The 21,617-nt window shown below is 28.7% G+C and overlaps 2 protein-coding genes across 4 annotated transcripts; one reads left to right on the top strand and one right to left on the bottom strand.

Moving 5' to 3' along the window:
• Positions 1–1,790: 1,790 nt before the first annotated feature.
• Positions 1,791–19,565, top strand: LOC109340033 (formate dehydrogenase 1, mitochondrial). Of its 3 annotated transcripts, none has more exons than XM_019577590.1 (7): positions 1,791–1,801; positions 15,202–15,314; positions 17,356–17,527; positions 17,836–18,376; positions 18,552–18,676; positions 18,885–18,997; positions 19,104–19,562. In XM_019577590.1, the coding sequence occupies exons 2-7, from the start codon at positions 15,225–15,227 to the stop codon at positions 19,215–19,217; spliced, it is 1,155 nt and encodes a 384-aa protein (XP_019433135.1). In that variant the 5' UTR covers positions 1,791–1,801; positions 15,202–15,224; the 3' UTR covers positions 19,218–19,562. The 3 variants fall into 3 exon arrangements, 2 of the variants coding, with proteins under 2 accessions (XP_019433135.1, XP_019433134.1); XM_019577589.1 differs by lacking the exon at positions 1,791–1,801 and adding an exon at positions 15,041–15,068; XR_002106743.1 differs by lacking the exon at positions 1,791–1,801 and having other exon boundaries at positions 15,129–15,314; positions 19,104–19,275; positions 19,320–19,565.
• On the bottom strand, positions 5,307–6,248 carry LOC109340034 (agamous-like MADS-box protein AGL62). The gene has a single exon (XM_019577592.1). It carries the CDS (start codon positions 6,170–6,172, stop codon positions 5,393–5,395), a length of 780 nt encoding a protein of 259 aa, XP_019433137.1. The 5' UTR covers positions 6,173–6,248; the 3' UTR covers positions 5,307–5,392.
• Positions 19,566–21,617: the final 2,052 nt, after the last annotated feature.

Here is a 21,617-nt window from a genome sequence, read left to right on the forward strand (position 1 = left end):
TCAGAAACATGGACACACAATTAACAGCAAAAATTTCTTGAATGTTTAGCCAGTTAAAGAAACCACTCCAAATCTGTTCAAAGAAATTGTAGCAAATTAATAGGTGATCAACGATTTCCAAATGACTGTGACAAAATGCACATACTAGGTCAACTTTGTTTGAAAAATACACCTTTTATCTAGTTCTGATTTAACTATAACTTTTCCACGAAGCACTCTCCAAACAAAGCAACACACTTTGAAGGTGCCCACTTAATACACACCTTTTTTCAACAGCCTCCCTTCATCCCATTGAGCAGAATTCATTTAAATCAAATATGTATATTTCACATGAAACACATCCAATTTAGATAGGTTCCACTTCCAAGAATCCACATAGCCAACCTTGTAAGATTAAGGGAGCAACAATTGCAGTAATTCCTTTTCCAGCTCCTCCTCTCCCAATGCCTAGAATCAGCCACTGTTGTAACAGAATTTTATACAATTTTGTAAAGTCTAGGGTAAGTATCTTTAAGGTTATGTTGACCACATCGCAAGTCTCCCCAAAAGCTAGAATTAATACCATCACCAATACTCTTTCTAACATTATCAACAAATCAGTTCCCAATAAATCCTGTAATATGCCCCACTTTTCCCAAATCCTTCAACCAAGCTGACCCAGACTCACAATTACTACCCAAATATGAAACATCATATTTGGAACTAAGAACCCTAACCCATAAAGCATTCGGCTCCATAAGCAATCCCCACTTCCACTTACTTAGGAGAGACTAATTAATGACTGCAACATGTTTAACACCTAGGCCCCCTACTTCCTTTGGATTACAAACATCTATCCAAGATACCTAAGCAATACCTCTACCATCAATATTATTGCCCCAAATAAATTTCCTCTGAATACTAGAAATTTTCTTAATAATAATAAGAGGGGCTCTAAACAAAGACAACAAATAGATCAAAATATTAGTCAACACAACATTTAGGAGTGTAAGTCTACTACTAAAGAAAATATACTTACTTTTCCACCTTGACAGCCTCTTCTCCAGTGCCTCTATAACTGGCAACCAAGTAGCATATCTCTTATGATTTGTCCCAACATGAATACTAAGATAAGGAAAAGGTAGATTACCTAGCTTACAATTCAAAAAACTAGTTGCTGACATTTGAAACTCATAAGCTACATTCATTCCAAAAAGAAAACTCTTGTTATAATTGACCTTCAAACTCGACACCAACTCAAAACATCTAAGAATACTCTTTAGGCACTAGTATTCCTGGATCGATGCATGCACAAATAAACAATACTCCTTTTGAACTCAATTTCAGTAACCTTGACCCACTATAATTTCTATTAACCCATATGTATATATGTTCACCAATGTCATACACATTTGTCAACGATGTTCACTTCAAAATCATTATTTATGTATGGTTAGTCTCATCTATTTCTACCCTAACTGATACTATTTTTCTATTAATTCCAATATCTGTTTTTAAAGTGAATTTGGTTTTTACATAAAGGCACAATCATTAGATTTTTAGCATTATTATTATTATTATTATTTTTCTATTAATTCCAATATCTGTTTTTAAAGTGAATTTGGTTTTTACATAAAGGCACAATCATTAGATTTTTAGCATTATTTATGTATGGTTAGTCTCATCTATTTCTACCCTAACTGATACTATTTTTCTATTAATTCCAATATCTGTTTTTAAAGTGAATTTGGTTTTTACATAAAGGCACAATCATTAGATTTTTAGCATTATTATTATTATTAGTGTCACTGTTATTATCACTGTTATTAATATTACTAAAAGCACTAATGTTACTACACCCATAGTTAGTATAAATATTATTTTAAAATTATATAAAGATTTGACTTACAAATGAAATTGTTTTTTTAATTATAACCTTGTTTTATATATTTTTTGTGATATATTAAAGTTTTGGGTTGTTTGAATTGATTCTAATTTCATTGTCTCTAGAAGTGAGGACCCTTAGGTCTCAAGTGGGCGTTAGCAGCAATGTTCATGATGGTTCAGCAAAGTTAAAGCTATGAGTTCTAGTGGTTAAGGTGATTGAAAAGACTAACGTGGTTTTAGATTATTTCATTGAATTTCTATTATTCTATCTAATGTTGAAGAGTCTTGTATATTAGGGAACTCGCATGAAAAATTATTTTTCATATAAGAATCCTTAATCATTTTTATGACAATGTATAGTGTCTTATATTTTGATTTGCTGGAAATATGCGTCTTATTGGGAGGCTATGACTAATCACTCACTTGAAAATGCAGTGATATTTGGGGCTTTGCCCATTTATTTTGGATCACTAAATAGTATCTTGAGCTCGTCTTAAGAACATGACATAGTAAAAAAAACACTGTAGTTGAAGCGACTAACATAGGTGATATTGTTGTAAATAGAAATTGATAAAATATTGATTAAAATACTTAAAGGCTAACTTCAATTATTGTATATCCATTATATTCTTTAGTTGGAGTTGGAGAAAATTAAAATATATAGTGATAGAAATATCATTGTGGATTTAGATAGGGGCGACAATGACAATGATTCGTCAAGAAGCCTTGAGTGATTCCTTGGGTGGGAAGGTCCAGCGAGGGTCCGATTATATAAACTGTGTGACCAAGATGTTTTATGTGCAAACTAAACGACCTCTAACAACTCTGCACATTTTATGATCAATAGAGAGGATTCCTGAAATGGCCTGAGTTTACACATAAGCACCTCAAATAAAGGTAGTGGACAATAGAGATAATTGTTACTTCCCGTTGTTAGGGTAATGTGTACTCCTATTTGCTTTCCCACTAGGATTTTTAGGGAGATTGGTTGCTTGACATACATAAGCATTTCATGACAGATATCGATATATTAATTGAGGATTTGAATATCTCATCACATAAGATATTAATATCATGCATCACTGCATATGATTGACATTGGTTGATTGTATTTGTATTTTGCAGTTGAACCATGGATATCCATTGATGGAAATATAGACTGAAAGAACTTAAGTGATGCATAGTTAAATATTTTGTCTATATTAGAATTGTTGGCTCTGATATAGAAAACTCTAAGGTCTTTTTTAACTGAATTTTGTATAATAAAAGTCACATTTTATGAAAATATTTTGAAGGATTCTTTTTGTACATATGATACTTCTAAAATCATTGGATTTGATATAGGAAGGATTTCTCAAGAAGCCTTGAGGGATTGCTTAGATGAGACGATCCAATTAGAGTTAGGTCTTAAAAATTGTATGACAATGATAGTGTTATATGCAAACTAAGCGGTCTCTGATGCCCCTTGTGCATTTAATGATCAATAGAGATGATTCTTGAAACAGATTGGGCTTACCATGTAAGCACTTCAGATAAAGGTGTTGGACAACATAGATAACTATTATTTGTTATTGTTAGGATAACTTGTAATCATACTTCCTTTCCCACTTGGATCTTATCCTTTAGGCATTTATATGGACATTGGTTGGTTAACATGCATAATCATTTCATGAAAGATATATTAATTGAGGACTTGAATATCCAATCACAAAAGATATTAACTTTATCTATCATTGCATATGGTTGACATTGTTTGGTTATATGTATGTTATATGTTGTATCATTTTATTATTATTGTCTATGTAAATCCATGTTGTGATCATCTTAGTTGAATCTTACTCACTTTTGTGTCTTTTCTTTTATCTATACTATGTATATGGACATGCTTATTGTAGTTGAACTATGGATATTCATTAATGAAAATGTAGATTAAAAGAACTTAATTGATGTATAGTTAAGTATCTTGTCTATGTTAGAATTATTGGCTTTGATATAGGAAACCGTATGGTCTTTTTGAACTATTTTTTGTAAAAAAATAAATCACATTTTAAAAAATATATTTACAAATGATTATTTATGCACATGTCATGTTTTTACAACTATTGGCTACCATGTAGAAAGGATTGTAAACCATATGACGCAGATATTCTCATGTGTAAACTAAGTAATATATGACATCTTCTTGTGTATTTCATGATCGGTAGAGAAGATTCCTAAAACAAATTGAGCTTGCCATGTAAGTACCTTAGATAGAGGTACTGAACAATTAAGATAAGTGTTACTTGTAGTTGTTAGAGTAACTTGTATTATTGGTTACTTTCCCACTAGGATCTTGGCCTTCGAGCATTTTAATGGGGATTGGTTGATTGGCATGTATAATTATTTCATAAAGGATATATTAATTGGGGATTTGAATATCTATCATAAAAGATATTAGCTTATGGATGACATTGGTTTATTATATTTGTGTTATGTGATGTATTGCTTTAATATTATTCTCTATGTAAATTCACGTCGTGGTCATCGTAGTTGGATCTTACTCAATTCTTTGTCTTATCTTTTGTCTATACTATGTATATAAACAGATTTGTTGTAGTTGTACTATGGATACCTATTGATAAAAATGTAGATTGAAAGAACTTAATTGATGTATTGTTAAATATGTTGTATATTTTAGAATTATTGGATGTGATAGAAGAAAAACCTGTGGTCTTTTTTAACTCTTTTTTTTGTAAAAAAAATCATATATTATGAATGATTTTTTTCCTATTTTATAATTATTATGTTGATAAGATTAAATTAATGATTTTTTAAAGTTGTATAATTTAAAGAGGATGATTAGGTAGATTATGGTTTTGAGTTTTGAGATTGAATTTAATGTCTTATTTTTTGAGTTGAGATAATGTTGATTATTTCTACCTTTTAAACCCCTCAGTCAAAAAATTTAAAATTTTACTTTGGTTTTTTTAGCATCTTGAGTTGAACCTTCTATAAACTGCCACCATATTTTCTTTTAATAAATGCAAAAAAGGGAGTTATAATTTCATATATCTAAAATATTTAAATTCAAATTGGTACTATTTAGAAAATGGATTACCTAATCAATCCTAACCAGCTTTAGCACCAATTTTTATTTATTTATTTTGTTTTGGTAGCTCATAATTTCACACCCTTAACATGTTATCATATTTGCAGAATCCAATAGATCTGGAAATATAAATAAGAAATACGCCCATTATTTGATAATACTTGCAGAATTACAAAACAATGCAAATTATGATAGACATACATGAGAATACAAGATAGGCTACACAGAGAAATTCCAAACCCTTATCAATCCGACAATGAAACTGGTAAAGATGGAAATTGAGATACCACAAAATAAAGAAAATCCCTAGTGAGATTTAGGGATGATAGATGTATGCAGTTTTGGCCCCGCAATGGATTGTTTCATTTGAAGTACAATAAAAGATTGAAAACAGAGAAATTAAATGGCATATTTTAGGATGGATTTGAATAAAGTGGATCAAAAGAATCCACCTCCAGGTCCATATCCTCCCATGTTATGATTATTGAATCCAGGGTGATGCACCATGGCCCCATTAAACATATGATTGGGCAGCATCATGGGCTGGTTCTGAAGCATATGTGGTTGTGATTGTGGTGGTGGCGATGGATACACCGGAAACTGCTGAGGTGGTGGCTGATGTTGCGGCAGAGGGTTGTTTGAAGAAGATGGGCCACCTGTAAAAAAGTGAGGAGGTGGTATAGCAGAACCACCCTGAATGACATTCTGGCTTTCCACAACATCAATGACATTCTTCTTCAGATTCTCAAGAGCCAACTTCATTTGATCAAGTTGATCTCCATTCATCTCTTCAATTGGAGAAGCCCACCAGAACTTCTCTTGTGCCTCTTTTCGTTGCTTAGCCAGCGCTTCACTACATTTTTTCTCAATCTCAAGATCTTCATTGATCCGATTAATCTTATCATTAAGCTCCTGAACATTGGTATTGCGGTGAGCCTCTAGAAAATACATGTTCCTCAAGTTTTGTGGTTGGTCCCTCATTTGATAGCGGCTAATGACAGCATCAACACTAGGGTCACCAAAAGAGAAAACCTTGTTTCCAGGGGAGAAAACAACCAGCGCAACTTGTGCATCACAAAGAGTTGAAAGCTCACTGGCTTTATTGAAAAGCCCACTGCGACGTTTGGAGAATGTGACTTGTAGGTTGCTTTCATTGGTTATCTTTTTCATCTCGATCCTTTGACGACCCTTGCTTCTTCTTGGATTAGAGTTAGGCATGGCTCTATCAAAATGAGTTCTTAGGAAAGTAGATTGACTATAGAGGAGGGCAGAGAGACTAAGAGTGAAACGAGAAATGACAAGGAGAGGTTGTAGTGTTTGGTATTGAAAACTAAATTGAAATTATGTTTGGATTTATAGATTCTGAAATCCTATTCAGGTGACTTAGATGAATGGAATTTCAGTGTAAAAATATTGGCATAAACACTGATATTTATATACATCTTATCTTATTGAGTCACCTTTTTTTTTTTTTTGAGACTATATGCATGCATCTTGAAAATTCCATGCATGAATTCAATCATATTAGTTGTAATGGTTTGGAGTCTCTATAATATTTTTGTTATCAAAATGCAGAAAATACTCTTTATGTCCATTTTTGGAATGTGTTGGTCTTTGAATTAATGATATAGATTCACAAGTCAATTATGGATTGACGAAGCTATTAGCAACTGTTTGCTCAAATTAGATGATACAATCCCTAATTGTATGGACTAATTTAAACAATAATATTATTTGATTATTTTTTATAAAGCAGAATATTTTATATTGTTCCTACGAATCCCCATGATCAATAGGAAATGAAAACTATAGTTTGATCGTTCAAATGATGAGTTAAGAAAAATATGCAAATACTTGCGACTCTTTCTTTATATTAATATTTTTATCATTTTTTGAAATAAATAAAGAAAATATTCATGGTTATTTAATTTTGTATTCTTTATTTATTATTAAAGAAATATTTATTTTTATTATTTTTTAATTTTAACTATTAATGTTTACTTAATTATAAAAAGATAACATTGATTATTTTTTATTAAATGAAATTTAAAAATTTAACTATCATTTTTTAAAAGTAAATTAATTATCATTTATTTAAAAAAAAACATTTACTATTATTTATAAAAATAAAAAAATTAACAAATTAACCATTATTACTTATATGGTGATAAAAAGAAAATGTTTATTATTATTTATATAAAAAGTGAAATTATTTAATTAAAATGAATCTATAAAAATGAATAAAAATAAAATAAAATTTATACATCCATTAGGTATGCTTTGTGACTACACTTGAATCACGAAAATGATGAAAAAGGTGGAAGAAAGAGGCTATGCGAATTGCGAATTACCCCTTGAGATTCTCGTGTTTTTCTAGTGTTTTCTAGTTTTTTCTGTGTTTTGAACTAGAGGTCAAAGGAATGGTTAAGGTGGAGCGCTTAAATGAAGTGATAATGAGATTGATGATCCAAATTTCACCAACCACAAAATACAAATATACTAATACTTATTTATAAAAAAACATATCAGCTAATCTGCTTATTGTTGAATTTGGTAGACTTAGTGAAATGAAATATGTCGTTTTTTGAATTCTTAACTGATAAGAATGTTATCCTAGATTTCAAAAATGTAATAAGAATTGATAACTTTTCTATATCTAATTCAAAAAATACTATATGCTCATATTTTTATTATTTTTTAAGAGATAAATATTGTTAATGCCTTTATGTGATTGAATTTCTTTGAAAATACACCAATAATATTCATTATCCAATATAAATTTTATTTTTTATTTCAACTTTTTTAGAAAACCTTTTGGAAAAATTTATTTTTTCGGGTTTTTTATTTTTTGAGTTTTTTTATTTGGGACGGACAAAATTAGATATTCATAATTATTACCTACAAATTAAGAAGACTCTTTATTGTTTATTTTCAAATTCATTCTTGAAAAATTCCATGTCTCGTGCAACAATGTAATTTATTTAGACTTTATTTGATTGTATAGGAGAAAGAAAGAAGAAAAAATAGGTGAGAAAGAGAGAAATATAGTAATTAAATAGGTGAAAAAGAGACTAGAAAGAGAAAAATAGATGAGAAGTTGATAAGAAATACACTAGAAAGATAGTAATGGACTTGTGTTTTGATAGTTAAAAATTAAATTTATTAAGTTTAGTTTAGAGAATTATTAATTAATCATAATTTTATAATTTTATAATTTTTGGTAAATTTAAGAGTACATATACAATGCATGAGATACTTCCTAGTTAAATGAAATCTGTTGTTATAAAGGAACTCTCTTAAATTCTAAGCATAAAAGTCGTTCTTGCTAAATCACCAAAAATTTATTACTACATATTTTTTATTACAATTATTATACTAAGTGCTCACATACTCCATGTCGGTAGACCATATTATTTTTTGATATGAAGTGTATCTTCTTTATCTTATATTATTTAAGAAAAATAATTTAAATATAGAAAAGCAATATATAAATTTAAAGAAATACTATATATAAATTTGATAGAGAGTAGAGATTTAAAAAAATAACTTGTAATAGTTATACACAATTGTTTTGCAAATTTCAAAAAACAATGAATGTGTAGAAGTTTATATCAGTCATTAATCAGAGATGTTATAAAATGAAAAATGTAGAATATAAAAATTATGTTATTAAGCTTTCTTTTAATAGAATAGATATATATTTACACCAAACATTTTATGTTAGTCAAATGACTTCAAATTCAAAACTGGTGCACTAAAAAATGCACCTAAATTCAAAACTGGTACTTTTATTCTTATTTTACGGGTTTATAACAAATTAAAGATTTCATAGTTAGTTACTTAAAAATATAAAATAAGAGAACGAGAAAAATATATATATAATAATAGTTATAAGTTTTATATGTTATCAGTCCAACATATATTATTCATTTTTAATTATCATTGACTCAAAAATTAATATAAATGAATGGTAGATAATATATTGAGTGTGTATAAATTTTTACATTGACAATGCATACATATTATATTCTAAAAATAATATGATCTTATATATACTATATATTTATACTTCTATACTTATCTATACTATATATAAAGCCAAAACATATTATAACTACCTACATTGCATAATTTTTACTTACCTATTTTGTCTTTAAAATTAATAATTATTACAATATTTTTCCATACAATAAAAAATATAAATGGAGGTTAGAGAAAATTACATCCTCTAAATATATCAAACTATTGATACGGTTTTTAAAAAAATCACAATTCATTTTTATATTTTTATCAAAAAATTATGATATTATGTACAAAAAATATGATATAATTATCTAAACTAAAATATATAAAATTAATTCAAGACGAAAAATTAACAATATGGGTCGGCAGACACGGAGTGATTGTCGATACTCTAGTTATATATAAAGTTAAAACTACATCTATATTCTATATTTATTTATTTATTTATTATATATAAAGCCAAAACTTGAAATAACTACCACCATGATTCTACTTTCCTATTTTGACCTTAATATTTTTTATTTCTAAAGTAAAACCATATATCCTAGATAACTATAGTTAATGCATCTCATTTTAAGTTGAATAATATAATAAATACAAAAATTGTAACATGAAATATATCCAATAAAAAAATATTTTAATTCTCAAAAATAAAAATTAAAAATTTAATACTTAATATCATAAAATAAGAATGCGGGTCGGCAGACATGAAGTGTTTGTCAACACACTAGTTATATATAAAGCTAAAACTACCATTTTATAACTCCTCCATTAATAACCATCATAAATTTCCAAATATTATTTTTATTCTTTTTCACAATACATCATTATTCTTCCATATATTTTCCTATCTTTATTTTTTCTTCTTTAATTCTATATTTGATTAATCTTCTTACAATTTTTATTTCTATTGTGTTTCTATGTAACATTTTTATATTAAATTATTTTTCTTTAAAGAATATAAAACAAAAATAATATATATCAGAAAAAATAAGAATATGGATTGATAAGCACAATGTACTCATGGACACGCCATTATAAAATAATCTGAATTTTAGATTAAGTGTTTTCATAAAAAAAAAAAATACCATCTTCTACGGGAAGGACAATTGATCAACACTTACATATCAATACGAGACTCCAATCTCATGCCTAGTTTATTTTGAAGAAATACTATCTTCTCATTCATTCTTAATGAATACTCTCATCTCATTATGCGATGTGTTGGAAACAATATAACTTTATTCTCTTCTCATTTGAAAATTATAAATGCATCTCATTATAACAATATTTTGTTAGTCTCGCAGAAACTAATACGGTTAATATTCTGAAATGTATCAATAATTATATGTATTTGTCGAAAATAGTCTGTCATTAATTGAGAGTATAACAAAAGCAATTAATATGCACAATAATATGAAAAAAGATAGAATAAAAATGAACAAAACTATAACCTCAAAAAAAATCATGTAAAAATTATTGGGATAATATTAAAAGAGAAAATGATGTATACACTTGCGATGTAACAATCTTTATATTATTTTTGTATCATCACCCTTTTTTAATTATCATTGACTTTTAAATAAAAAGAATGCAAATGAACGGTGAATGATACATTAATTATATATAAATATTTACATTGTCAAAGCATATATATTACACTCATATTAAAATATGAACTCACCTTATTGATATCAATGTATTTTGATGACAATAATATTAATAACATTGAAAACATTAAATAATAACATTAAATGACAAAATTAATATATTAATTTAAATAAGAAATTTTATCAATATATACCTATCTTATTTGAATAAGTATTAAGTGTGTTCAAAAATAAAAATGTGTAGTCTATTTGGCTAACAAGAAACAATTCTATTAAGAATTAGAGCTATATACAAGTTATGAACTTAATTCAAATTAAATTGTGATCTTTGTTTCACTTAGTGCTCATCTTTTTATTTTTACACATAATGTAAGGATCTTTAGTCTTGTATCATGGCCTATTGGTGTTAATTTCTTAATTGTTATTAGTCCATCAAATGTATCTGATTAAGTATCCTTTGTGCTTTGATAGTACTAGTGTGTCAATAGGTGTTTATTGGCCACATTTTTATTTTTTATGTAACTAAATATTTAATGTTTTATTTTTATTTTGTATAATTAGAATGTTTTTTTTTATATTTGGTGTATTTTATATTATAATTCTTATTGTGTTGTAAAAATCAGTTTGTGGCGGCCGGTTCAACCGGTAAACCGATCTCAATACTGGTATGGTACAAGAATCATATCCACATGCAATCATATCAGTCAAAATCGGTCATACCAGCCGTTTTTTATTTAAAATTAATTTTTTAATCAAAATAAAAAATTATTGGTTTTTATTGATTTTTGAACATTAATGTTAATATATTATATGTATATCTAATTTCACCGGCAAATAATTTAATTAGTGAACCATCGGTTGAACTGTTATATCACTATACTAGTACCCTAACCAGTTTGATGATTAGTATGATATTAATAACACGAGATATACTTTAAATTATAATTTTTGTTTTTATTAGAATGTCCAATTTAAGGTGATAGAGATAATTTAAACTTACACTTAATGATTTGGTGGTTGTTACATATAATTATATGGTTTTTATATAAATTAAAATATGGGCAAAATAGGAAAATACAAATTAAAATGTGATAATAGTTATATCATGTTTTGACTTTATATGTTTTTTGGGTACTATTAATGATATTTCCTTACCTTTTTAGGTAAGAAACTAATCTTTTTTGGGGTTTGAAGTTGCCTCTTCCAACATGTGTCACTCCCAAGAATTGAATAATCGACCTTAGAGATCCAGTTGGACCTTACATCACTACACTACCGTATTGTTAGTTTTTGACCTTATATATAGTATAGCTATAGATTATTCTATTCTTAAAAAATAATTTATGCTTAAGATAACAGTAAAAAAAAATTAAATTGTGAATTTGATCTAACACGTTATTTTATTGTAAAGATATCAATAATATAATATTGCCAATGTTAAATAAATAAATATTAATGACCTACTTAACATATTAATTTGAATAAGGAAATTTTGGAATGAAGATCAGTCTTATTTGAATAACTATTAAATGTATTAAAAAAATATGTCCTTAAAATTCATTTTTGTTTAAAATCAATAGCTCAATTGTATTACTATAAATATGAATAAACAATTATATAATAAATATGAAAATGCAATCCCAAGCTGCATTTATTTTCATGAAGAGCATTGCTATATCCTCCTACTAAATTCTCCTACTAACCCTCCTACCTATAAAAAAGATGACACATATCACTTGTAATACAATCATTAATAATTAAAGTATCTTATTATGACACATGTCATCTTCTTATGAATAGAATGATAAAGATTAGTATGAAGATATAGTATAAGGATATATCATTAGAAGAAATACTCCCTTAAAAAATATTTTTCTCTAGTTCATTCTCAAAAAATGTTCTGGTCTCATTATGTCAACTGCGAATGTCAATCAAATAAATTTAAAGATTTCTAGATCTTATATGTAAAATTTAATATACTAATTTAAATAAGAAAATTTACGAATGGCTGTGAATCTAATTTGAATAAATATTAAATGTATTAAAAAACAATATAATGTATTTAAGGTAAGAATTAAAAAACATTATTAAAACCTGACCTCAGAGTGAAATTGTAAAATAGAAGTGCTAAATTGTATAGATTATTTTTAGAGTAAATTATATAAATCAACCCTCACTTTTCTACACCTACACAATTGTGGAGAGAAGTTCAAATAATATAAACAAAACATGGTATATTGTGGAGAGAAGTTCAAATAATATATGAGTCAATACCTCTTTATTATTTTTGGTTCGTTACGATATAGTATAAGAGCGATTTCAATAATATATCTTTAAAATTGTTGATGCATTTTGTAACAAAAAATAATAAAGATATATTGATTTGTATATTATTTGGACTAGTCTCCACAATATACAATTTTTGTTTAACTTAATTGCATTTATCACACTGTTTGTTTAAAATATTATACTTATTTCTCATGCAGAGGTGATGAGTGTAATGAAATGATAAAAATTAAGGAGGTTTATATAGGTGTAGAAAAGTGAGATGTAATTTGTGTAATTTCCCTAAAACTCATGGAGTGTCTATATAATTTACTCTTATATTTATAAGCACTTAGGCATAAAAATGAAAACTGAACTGTCCGAATCCAACTCAAAGTTAACAGAGAAACTTGATATAATTGGGTTCGGGTTTTACCTGATTTCAACTTTCGGATTTGGGTTTGGTTTAGCTACCTAATTTATCCTAAAGTTCTTATAGATATGGTTTTGATTTTTGAATATAATTTGCTTCCAATAACTTATAAGTTATGATAGCATTTGGTCTAGAAGATGGTTAATGTCATTAGAAAAATTCTTCAATGTTGAACTCAAAATGTAAAATATTCTTCAAGCTTTAACGTCACTAGACAACTATATGCAAAGTAAAATTTTGGAAGATTAAAACCATTTCATTTAAAAATTAAACATTGTTCTGTATGCACTGAAATGATCAAGTAGGTGACGCTGAATTGATGAAGTTGTTGAAATTCGAAAGGTGAAAAAATGTTCAATAATTGTGATCCGATTCATATATGTAAAATTAAAAAAATATATATATAACTTATATATAGAAAATTGGTATATATATAGAACCAATATATATAGAAATTAAGGTTTCGCGTGGATATTCATTAGGTTTGGGTTACCCTAAAACTGATGAGTTTGGGATGATAGCATTGTTTCTAACCCTGTTTAATTCGAGTTTGGGTTCGGATAATGAATTTTGAGTTCGGGTTTAAGTAAGCATAAACCTGACCCTGATCCACCCCGTTACCATTCCTATAAGCACTACTCAGAATTTGCATTTAACAATGCTTATTCAACTATGCTCGTGAGTATAATATTGTTAAATGTAAGGCGAAAAAGAATCAAGAATGTTCATTGAAGTAAACACTATTAAATTTGATAGGTAGATATATACTTAATATAATTGTTTCATTGAGTTATTTTGAATCTATGCCGCAAACACATAGATTCAACAACACTGGTTATAGTGAGCAAAAAGTATATGAATATTAACATATATTTTGTATTCTGATTAAATTAAATAATTGATAGATTTTCTAATCTCAAACTTTATATATATTTACACATGAATATTTAATATTAACTTAAAAATATTTCTAGTATTAATATTAATTATTTTACTAAATATATGCATGAATGTTTAATTTTTTATTCAAATAAAATAATTAACAATATAAAGCAAACGATATTAAATATATTTCTGCCTATTAAACTTAACAGCGGTTGCTTCAACAAATGTTATTAAATATCATATTAATATGTTTGCTTCAACAAATGTTATTAAATATCATATTAATATGTATCCCTATATGTGTATTCTCACTAATTTGATAAAAATACAATATTAATATCATTTACCAAAATTTTTATGCAATAGTTTCATTGATCTTTTCAACTTATTAACTCTTCTATTGATCTCAACTTATTCAATATAAAACTTAATATTTAAATATACATAACAAATTTAAATAAAAAAAATAAGGATACATAAGAAAATATTTAAAGCCATAGATTAAAATCACATTTAACCAAAAGAGTATATATCAACATGAATGAGTGAGAACTTCTCTAATAATTTTTTCAGTTATTTATTATATTTTTATTTTATTTATTATATTTGAAATTCAGCAAAAATAAGATAATACCCTAATATTTCTGTTTCCTATCTTATATGAAAAATATTTGTTTGGTAAATATAAAATATATTTCAGTAGTTTATATTGCTTCAAAATAGATAATTGGAAACATAAAAAAGTACATCTGAAAAAATTAAAGGAAACATTAGGGTGGCAAGCAACGGCACACGTGTCAAACATTTAAATAAAAATGAGAGGAAAAAATCAAAGAAGGAATAGGACACACAAGGGTCAAAGTTGGCACTTCACAGGTTCACCCTTCCCTTGTAAAAGGTACATCATCCCTATCCTTTTTCCTGTTATGTCTGCTCATATCTCTCTTTTTTCTCTATATAAACTCATTCTATCTAACTTCAATTCATCCACTCTTCTTTCTTCTCTTAATTTTTATTATCACCCTTTTCAGTTTTGACTTTTTGAGACATAACGATGATGTTGTCTATTAAACGTGCTGCTTCCACTACCGTTCGATCCATCACTTCTTCAATTTCCTCTCCCACTTTCACCAGAAACCTTCATGTAAGTACTACTATTATGCTCTTTCTTTTGATCTAATATATCTTTACAGTATTTACTCCCACTCACTCATTTTTTATCTTTTTATTTATCTATGTTCTTCTTTCAATTCATTAAGCAATCAATTTTTTTAACTTTATGCATGTTTGTTTATGTATAAAGTCGTTGATTGATTATTGTGATTCTTTGTTTCTCTTTGCATGCGTGATCCGTGACGAGATCAAAGGGTTTGATGGTGCCATTGTAATAGCGCGCGTGTCTGTCTCTAATTATTTGCGCGTTTGGTATTCACACTATACATGACAACTAAACGTGGCTCAGTTCATGTCTCTTCTTAACATTTTTAATTATTTGTTGGAAAAATAAATGTATGCACCTATCATTATCATTCATGTTTAATATCATTTATTTTTATATAAATAATACAATAAATATTTACATCTAATATAGATATAATATTCTTATTCTAGGAAAATGATAAATCCTTCTATCCACAATAAACTGATATATATTAAAAGATGATACATTATTAGTTGATAATTGGTTTTCAAATGACATGTGTTACATTTTGGTGGGTATGAGGATTTAACAAGAGAACATAACGTTGAGAAAAACTTGCATAAAGACACATCCATCACGTCATATTTAGAGACAAGTGTAATTATGTTTTATCATTTATAATTAAATTTTGATTAGAATTAAATTTTAATATGTTGACAATGTTTTATTAATTGTCTTCACATGTCTACACACAAATATTTCTCCTTAACATTACTTTTGTTTATATGGGTCTTAGTTGTTTATATGGTTTCTATGAACATAAAGTGAGAAATTATAATGAGTGAAAAAAGAAAAAAAATTAATGGTCTCCCTAATTTGTTTAGTACATCGGAAAAAAAAGAAAGAACTATAAACGTAGGAGCAATGCCCATTTGCAGAATGGGCAGAGAGCTCTTGACTCTAGAGAGTCCTGTATTTGATTTTCAAATCCATATGGACCCCATATTGAGTTTAGACATGTAATGTGTCTATCATATTTTCTTTTCTATGTATGTGTTGAAGTCCAATGTCTAAAAGTCTGCTGATCAAACCATAAATGTTATGCAGCACAGTAGGAATAGTGTCTACGCAAATTTGAACCTTTTTAGTATTAAAAATGAATAGCTTTAAGGCAGTAACTCTCGACTGTAACCAGACGATGACTCTACTTCCAAGTCAACTCGAGATCATGTTCAATGGCCCATAGCTCAGCTTGTATAGGAGTACCACCTCCAAAATTACCACTGAATCAAGATAACCAAAGCTCGTCATGATTATGAATAATATTACCTCCTTTAATGGTTTGATCATATAGATTACAACTGCTTAATCTTAATCCTTCCACACCAATTAACACCAGGCCTTAAATCCGAATGGTTATCATGCCATTAAATCCCAGAATTTTGCAACTTCCAATATTGGGAGGAATGAATCCCCATGTGATGGTGCAAGAATCAATTCCAAATGGGGAATTTAATACAAAACCAGGTCCAAGCATTGATAGCTTCACTAATACCCTAGTGAATATTCTTCCATCATTTATCGCCCCCCTCTTCTAAAAAATTGGCCTTAAATGAGGATATCGCAGATTATAGTCATCCACGTTAAGCTTAACCCTTCCAGTTTCAAGTAATCTTTTGCAAAATGATTTTGACTACACCGATGGACACAAAATGATTCCATTGACTGTTGAATTTTTATTCATGGTCATTCTCTAGTTTCAAGAACTCAAGCCCAGCCCAATTTTCATGATAAAAGAGATAAGTTAATTAATTAACTTCTATAGTTGATTGATCATTAACAAAATTTATTAATCATTAATAAAGTGATATAGTAGTGTTGACATCAATAACATTTGGTCTATTAGAACATATGAATAGATATTAGTGAATAGCACATATGAATATCATCTTGTAAGTATTCTGTTATCTATGTCCACTATTTGTATAACAAAAAGCTGTGTTCATTATGTTTATGCCTGTGTTTTTTCGTTACTATTGAATAGGCCTCTGGTGGAAGGAAGAAGATTGTGGGTGTTTTCTACAAAGGAAATGAGTATGCTTCCCAGAATCCCAACTTTGTAGGCTGTGTTGAAGGAGCCCTCGGCATTCGCGAGTGGCTCGAATCACAGGGTCATGAATACATTGTCACTGATGATAAAGAAGGACTTAATTCTGGTTAGTACATCATCAGTATATAACATTGAATGCAGTTAAACAACCTAACTTTAAACCATACGCTTGTTTTTTGGGTACTACCAAGTGTATCCCCTCAGCCGGTAAAGAACTAATCATTTTGGGGTGCGTGGTTGCCCCTCCTAACAAATGTTACTCTCAGGAATCGAACATTGACCTTTTGGTCATCTTGGGGATTTAGCAGGTCTTACACAGCTAGACCAACACCTTCCTGATCTCCATGTATTGAATTTTCTGCTTTAGATTTTATGATTACTTCAAATTATGACTATTTGTTGTCCTTTTGGCAGTACTTGAGAAACACCTTCCTGATCTGCATGTCCTCATCTCTACACCGTTCCATCCGGCCTATGTCACTGCAGAAAGAATCAAGAAAGCCAAGAATTTAGAGCTGCTTTTGACTGCTGGCATTGGATCTGATCACATTGATCTTAATGCGGCAGCTGCTGCTGGATTAACTGTTGCAGAGGTCACAGGAAGCAACGTGGTGTCGGTTGCAGAGGACGAACTCATGAGAATCCTCATTTTAGTGAGAAATTTCTTGCCCGGGTACCATCAGGCTGTTAGTGGAGAATGGAATGTGGCTGGAATTGCACATAGAGCCTATGATCTTGAAGGAAAGACTATAGGCACTGTTGGCGCTGGACGAATTGGCAGGCTCTTGCTCCAAAGGTTGAAGCCTTTTAACTGTAATCTTCTGTACCATGATCGTCTTCAGTTGGACCCTGAATTGGAGAATCAACTCGGAGCTAAGTATGAGGAGGATCTGGATGCAATGCTTCCAAAATGTGATGTACTTGTCATCAACACCCCTCTCACCGATAAGACAAGGTATAATTCCTTGCTTTAATATCTAATGCCAATCTGATCAACTACTCATTTATAATCCAATATGTATGTGACCAATTATTTTGTTTGATGTCTGCATATTCAAACGATGAGTTATATATTAATGTACAAATTCTTTGACAGTATTGAGTAGTGACCAAAATTCTTTGTGATTCAGGGGATTGTTTGACAAAAATAGAATTTCAAAGTGCAAGAAGGGTGTCTTGATTGTTAACAATGCGCGAGGGGCGATCATGGATACCCAAGCAGTTGCTGATGCTAGCTCTAATGGGCATATTGCAGGTGATTCTAAAACACAAATATTACTATATTTCCAGCAACACAGAGAAATTATTGTTAAAGTAATGTAACACCTAGTGTTTTATATCTTCTTCTAAAAAGGAAATGCTTAACCATCCATTTTAAGTTCATTACAGGTAAATATATGTCATTCTCTCATTTGCTAACTTCTTTCATCATCCACCAATTTGGAATCTCTCTTAATTTTTAGGTTACAGTGGCGATGTTTGGTTCCCACAACCGGCTCCAAAGGATCACCCGTGGCGCTATATGCCAAACCATGCCATGACTCCTCATATTTCTGGTACCACCATTGATGCACAGGTATTCTTTAGACATCAACTTGCTTTAATTTCATGACTAAGTACTTTCACTTCATTTAGTCCATTGTTTGGTAGAACACTTATCATAATGAATGAAACTTATTCAGCTACGTTACGCTGCTGGCGTCAAAGACATGCTTGAGAGGCACTTCAAGGGTGAAGATTTTCCAGAGCAACACTACATTGTGAAAGAGGGTCAACTCGCAAGCCAATACCGTTGAAGTCGTGTATATTAAGCGTTCTTGTCTTCCATTGTTAAGGTCTTTGTCTGACCACATATGCAGGAAGGAACTGAATAATGAACGCTTGAGTTTGAACTCATTTAGTTTGTGTGAAATAAAACCAAAATGAATGCTGTAGTATTCAAGAATGGTTCATTTGTTGTTGTTTTTTGTTGGGAATTTGAGTATATTGTTTGCAATGCATCTTGAATTAAAGATGATGGTCATCTTAGCATTGTATAAGATATGCTCATAAGGGAAATTAACTACATAGAGTTCTTCATACAGTTGATGAGCCTCCTATAGTAGCCCTCAACTATAGTATATGTAATTCCTATGTTTCTTCAAGTCAAAGTGAAGTCTTTGTTACAGCTAAATAATTTCTAAGGCTTTTAATTTTCCAGAACTTTTTTAAAAGTGTCATTTTATTTGTTTCTTTCAGTTTGTTACTAAACTTTGGCACATAAAAAAATTGGGTAAGAATGTTATATGGTGTAAGAGGTTTACACATAAACAAATGAAAATGGGTTCATAAGAGTCACTTAGCATAACAAGGTTTTGGGCTTTGGCATAGGAAATTATTTAACATAAAGATAATAAGACTCAAAATAAGTTGGTGAAACTTAGCTTCACTCAACAAGATATGCATGTTCATAAATTTTCTACTCATTGTTCCTATCATATAACTTTAACATTCAATTATAAGTTTCTAACACTACTGGATAAAGTTAATGTCTTGATAGTTTATAGCCTAGTTAACTCCTATTTTATTTAGGCTAAATATTGCCTCCTAAGTCCTATCCAATGAGGAATTCTATCACTTCTACTGCACATTCCCTTGTGTTCATTCAGATGCTTTGAACTAATTATCATACTAATATTTTTACTAATGCAGATGAAGCTGAAGATAGAAATATTCCATTGTGGTGCAAATTTCAATTTGACGTTGGAAACTGAAAGCACTTTAGTTGTGATATTTTCATCATCAACTCCATCTGAATCATTTGTAATATTTCTCATATAATAACATCTGGAACAATAGATACCTTCTTAGTTCTAAGCATGTGAATGAACACAAGTGAAGGATTTTCTCATTGCATAAGAGGCCACATTCATTAAGAAAAACAAGAGTTGTTAGGCTTAACGTGAGAATTAGAGATATTATTCTTTTGTAGTGTCAGATTTCAATGTTGTCACAAAGTAGGAACTAGGAAACATCACTAGAAAATTGTAAACATCCATATCTGGAGTGATGTCTCACCAGCTTAATGTGAGTGTTTTCATCTTCATGTAAAGCCATTTCTTACCCAGTTTAATAATCTCTTCCAACTCTTTTTTATTTTGAATTCACACTATCAACAAGTTCACAGTAGTGTTTATGAAGAGGTGTATTTTTTATATCAGAAAAGTGAAATTTATTAAGGAAATTGTTATCGGTGTATGTAATTGATACAAGATTGATGAATCAAATAAAAACATAAAAAAGTCCATGCATCTGGATATTCACTCTTACAATTGAAATACAACTGAAAATTGTTCTGCAGAATATGTATAAATGTATAATTATTAGATTGTTATTATCCTAAAATCAAATATGAAGGTGATATATAAATAAATTTGTTTACATTGATTAGTTAATATTATCCTAAAATCAAATCTGAATGTAATATATAAACAAACTAGTAAGTTACATTTGCACGAACAATAATTTTTTGTCGCATAATTATAACATACATGTTACTCATATACTTCATATGAGAGTGATGAAAAGATTTGAAAGCATGATGTTAACATATATTATAGAGAGAAAAAAACATAAGAATTAAAAGGCCTAAACACTTAGAAAACATATATTGATTAAAAACAAAACTAAAGGGCCTAAACATTTAGAAAACATAAGAATTTGATGGTAATGTTAGATAATTAAAAAGCAAATCTTTATACATCACAAAGTGATATTAAACACAGGAAAAATGATATTATCACAAAATGTATACTTTAAATTTAAAGTTATAGGTTGATTTTATTTTGCTAAAATAATATCAAAATGACTATTAAAACTATTAGCCATTTTCCTAATATTGTTATTTTATTTTAGGTGTAGAATATCAAATTATTTATTAGCTAAAAATATAGCTGATACTTTCTGAACTAATAGAAGAAAATTTAAAATTACAAGCATATATATTAAAATTTATAAATTTGATGGTTACAATTCTATGGTTACAATTCCTTTTTTATAATTTGAATTTTATGAAAACATATTATTACACTGTTGCAATTCAAATATTATAATGATTGCACTTTAATATTATATAACGTTATGTAATGATTGACAAATAAATTTTCGTAGTGAAAATATTAATTAAGCAAATTTGCACACGACATAAAATCTCTCTC

Source organism: Lupinus angustifolius, unplaced genomic scaffold (assembly GCF_001865875.1).
Source record: "Lupinus angustifolius cultivar Tanjil unplaced genomic scaffold, LupAngTanjil_v1.0 Scaffold_131_19, whole genome shotgun sequence".
Lineage (NCBI taxonomy): Eukaryota > Viridiplantae > Streptophyta > Magnoliopsida > Fabales > Fabaceae > Lupinus > Lupinus angustifolius.

What these genes read in the sequence shown, in the direction of transcription:
- LOC109340034 (XM_019577592.1), bottom strand. Translation starts at nt 6,172, where the DNA reads ATGCCTAACTCTAATCCAAGAAGAAGCAAGGGTCGTCAAAGGATCGAG.
- LOC109340033 (XM_019577590.1), top strand. Translation starts at nt 15,225, where the DNA reads ATGATGTTGTCTATTAAACGTGCTGCTTCCACTACCGTTCGATCCATC. An exon ending in CTTTCACCAGAAACCTTCAT is followed by an intron (nt 15,315 to 17,355) that starts GTAAGTACTACT and finishes ACTATTGAATAG; the next exon opens with GCCTCTGGTGGAAGGAAGAA. An exon ending in CTCTAATGGGCATATTGCAG is followed by an intron (nt 18,677 to 18,884) that starts GTGATTCTAAAA and finishes CTTAATTTTTAG; the next exon opens with GTTACAGTGGCGATGTTTGG.